The sequence below is a fragment of the Pteropus vampyrus genome, unplaced genomic scaffold, assembly GCF_000151845.1.
Source record: "Pteropus vampyrus isolate Shadow unplaced genomic scaffold, Pvam_2.0 Scaffold1608, whole genome shotgun sequence".
Lineage (NCBI taxonomy): Eukaryota > Metazoa > Chordata > Mammalia > Chiroptera > Pteropodidae > Pteropus > Pteropus vampyrus.
Window position 1 is genome coordinate 1,414 of NW_011890389.1, and position 3,735 is coordinate 5,148.

Consider the following 3,735-nt stretch of genomic DNA (forward strand, 5'->3'; position numbering starts at 1 on the left):
CTGCTGCCCACTACCGGCCGGCCGCTGCACTGCAGCTCTGGTCCGCGGCTTCTGAGCACAGCCGTGACGGATGCCCGGGTCCGAAAGGGGACCCGGACGGCGAAAGGGTACCGCAGCAGGCTACGAAGGACCTGCTCAAGCGACTTTGATACCTAAGGTGGCAAAAAGCCAACACTTATAACAAACATAAACTCCTCGAATCACTTGTCCCTCCTCCTACCTTCGGGTCTGTACTGGGCTACAATGGTGACCGACTGGCCAGCCCGTTTCAGAGCAGCTGCAGCCTGCTCATGAGTCGCATTCCTCAGGTTGACGCCATTCACCTGTTTAAAGAGAGGAGCTATGAGCCACCCCAAAAGCAACAGAGGCCTCCGCCGTGGCAGCTGGGAGGGGAGATGGGTAGCCCGTCCCCCAGCCTACTGGCACGCCCATCTCAATATCCCATCCTTGCCCCTAAGAGGGGAACCAAAGGATGTGACATCTCTGGTGTCACCATGATCTCTATGGGGTCTAAGGGCAACCAGATTTCAGATCCAAGAGACATTCATTTCCTCCTCAAGGGTAGCTCTTGTGTCAGTGCCTGTCCCCCACTGAGGACATCTATAAAAACATATGTAGGGTTTTCTCCAGCTCTTAGCCCTTCCCCCATCTCAAGAAGCGTTCCTTGGAGAAAGCGAGGTCTCCCCTCCTCCCTCCGCCTGGCACGGCTCCCACTCTCCCACCCCGCCTTCGTCTCCTCACCGATAAGATCCGGTCTCCCCTGCGCAGCTCCCCACTCAGGTCGGCTGGGCCTCCTGCCAGGATGAAGGAGACGAAAATGCCTTCCCCATCCTCTCCTCCCACGATGTTGAAACCCAGGCCTGTGGAGCCCTTGTGCAGGATAATCTTGCGTGGCTCTCTGGTGGGGAAGGAGCCGAAGGGTCAGGACGAGTGAGATGTTAACTGTCGCCCCTACGAGGGCCAGCCTGGGACAGGTCCCACGGCTGAGGAAGGACTCCGGTCCCTACGTATGATGCCCCGTTCCTCCCTTTCTCTCCTGGAACCTGCTTGGCTGCAGTTTTCTGCCAGGTGCCAAGTTTCAGTTCCTCTTCCCTCCCTTATTCCTGAGGGCTTGGAGTCAGCGTCCCAGGGGACAGTCCCCCACGCTCTCAGGTCGACAAACCCCTACCCCGGGCTCTGGGGCCCACGTCTCAGAGCCCACTCACTGGTGCTCTTCCTCTCTAGATTCTCCATCCTGCCAACCTGTGCGACGGCCCCCCCGGGTCACAGCGGGGAGGCCAGTCAGGAGCAGTGGACTCACCCTGGGGTCGATCACGCCCCCGTCCACACGATGCGCGTACTTAACTTTCCACAGCCTCCCCTGCCACTCGAAATCCCACCCACCAGCTCTGACCCCTCCCACCCTTCCCAACGACATAGTCACCCACTACCACCAGAGGTGATGTGGCAGACAAAGAACTCCCAGGTCCCCAAAGGGGCTTAGGAGCCTAACCGAACACAGGGAACGAACACATGAGAACTTGGACTACAAGTAACCATGGCTAGGAGAGCCCTCCGTCAGTGGTCACAGTGTCAGCAGGTGAGGGCGACAGCGCTCGGGATACCCACGCGCCGGGCCTCCGGCCCACTGTCCCAGCCCTGCGCCCTCCCTCTAAGCATCTTTCATCCGAGGAGCCCCAAGTCCAAGACTGCTGCTTTCTTGCTCGGGGTCTCGGACGCCGGGCACCCCCACCTCCCCGAGTCCCGGATGCTCTCGCTCCAAGCCTTCCTCTCCTCCTACCTGGCGTCCCCTCCAGGCCGCAGCGAGCGAAGCGGCCAGGCCCACCTCTGTGAAGCCCTCCTCCAGGCCGAGGCCGAGGCCGAGCCCAAGCCCAGGGTCAAGCCGGAGCCCGAGAACTTGTGTGCCCTCTCCATGGTTCCTGCGGCTGTGCCCCGGCAGCCTACCGTTCCGGCCCCACTGCAGCCTCTCAGGCCCCACCCCGTGGCAAACCTGTCCCCCGGAACCCCGGCCTGCCCGACCAGTTCCACAGCCAGAGCGGGGCGGGGCTGGTCCCTATTAGGCCACCCGGCCCACCAGCCTCCCCGCGTCCTGCCAGCCCCACCGGCTGGCCGGCTTTCCTCCGTCATTTGCAATGATTGTGGCAGAGGGCACCCCCGCGGCCCCCCACCTCCCGAGCCCCCTAAGCGCTCCACCCCTCCCTTTCTCGCACTTTCAGATCGGGGCCACACTCTTGACACTCCCCCTGATGGTAGAACTGGTCCCTGCAGCCACCTCTGTCCCTCCCCGCGGCCCCAAGGGCTGAGCGAGGGCCTCAGACCCCAGACAGGGGCGCAACAAGAACCCTCTCCGCCCTTTACCATACGGCCCTAAGCCTGCGCCCCGGCCAGCCAGAAATGGATGCCTCTCCTCGCCACCCTGAGATCGGATGGAGGGGCGGGGGTCTCACCTGGTGAAGTCGTCCTCAGCCAGCATGTGCCTGGGGATCGGGGAGTAGCGGGCCGGGGGAACCTGAGGAGGAGCCGGGTAGCTGACCTTGCTCTCTACAGCCCCGAGATACCCCAGGCTGGAGTTATGGCTTACGTGGTTATCAGCCAAGGCGGTAAAAGCTGTGATCCAGAAAGCGGAGGACATTTCAGAGACCACTCCACATAGGCCCCACCCCCCCAAGAACTGTCCCTTACACCCCCTCCTCAGATGCAAAACAGACCAAGGGGCACTGGTTCCTCAGGCCTTTCTCCCGTCCCCACGGGGTTCCTACCCTTACTGAATCTCAAGTCAAAGTCTCCAAAGAAAGGCATGACTAATAATAATCCCTCACACCTCCAGCTTAATACGCTCTTCCCAGGGCTTCCTCGCCTGTGATCTCATGGGGTCCTTGCGGCAGGTGCATGAGGAAACTAAAGACACGCGCAAGGCACTTGTCCAAGGGCACCAGCTGGAAGGGACAGAGCTGGAGTTCGGGCTCAATCTTCCTGAGCTCTAGCCCTCTGCTCTCTCTGTCTCTGCAAGGACTATGACTTCTTCCTCTCCGGACACTGGGGACAGGGCTTCTGGCCTGGGGTCAGGGCGGAGGGGTACGTACTGCTGGCGTAGTCGGGGGGTGCATACATGTCGTTGAGGTGGAGGCTGCCCGGCTTGGCCACCTTCAGGTAGACCATGTCGGAGGTGTTCTTGAGGGAGGCCACAGCTTCCTCGTGCCTCACGTCCTGCAGATTGGTGTTATTCACCTGGAAGAGGCCTTAGAGCTAGCACCCGGGAGAGGACAGGGCCTCTCACAGGGGCCCGGGTACAGCGCCGTTAGGGCACAGGAGCCTGAGGCGGGGGCAGGACACGTAAGGGACCGCCGGCCACGGAAAGGACCAGGGCCTTGGGATCTGGTCCAGCCCACTGCCGTGATGCTCTTGAAGTTCCCGTGACGTGGGGCGGAGTGAGAGGCTGCTGGCGCCCCGCCTGCACCCCCCACCATGTGGGCTTCCCCGCCAAGGCTGTCTCACCGCCAGCAGCCGGTCCCCGATCTGTAGGCGGCCGTCCTTCTGAGCAGCGCCCCCCTCAATGATCTTGGTGATGTAGATGCTGTTGTCTCCTGGGATGTGCTGGTTGCCAATGCCACCGGCGATGCTGAACCCCAAGCCTGGGCGGGGACCAGCGGGGAGCGGGAGAGGGCCACGGGAGAAGTTAGGGCGCTCGGCCAACCCCAAACCCGACCTCCCGCTCCCAGGCCACCCACCGGCCCC

The 3,735-nt window shown here is 62.2% G+C and overlaps 1 protein-coding gene across 1 annotated transcript in view; it reads right to left on the reverse strand.

Annotated features, from left to right (window-relative positions):
• Positions 1 to 220: 220 nt before the first annotated feature.
• The window catches only part of LOC105310254 (disks large homolog 3), a gene marked incomplete at its 3' end in the record, with an annotated part of 7,317 nt that continues 3,802 nt past the window's right edge, over positions 221 to 3,735 (reverse strand). Inside the window, exons 3-7 of the mRNA XM_011386449.1 lie at positions 3,496 to 3,632; positions 3,084 to 3,228; positions 2,448 to 2,607; positions 742 to 898; positions 221 to 323 (exon numbers count right to left, since the gene is read on the reverse strand). Of these exons, the coding sequence (XP_011384751.1) occupies positions 221 to 323; positions 742 to 898; positions 2,448 to 2,607; positions 3,084 to 3,228; positions 3,496 to 3,632 (702 nt within the window). The remainder of the gene's footprint in view (positions 324 to 741; positions 899 to 2,447; positions 2,608 to 3,083; positions 3,229 to 3,495; positions 3,633 to 3,735) is intronic.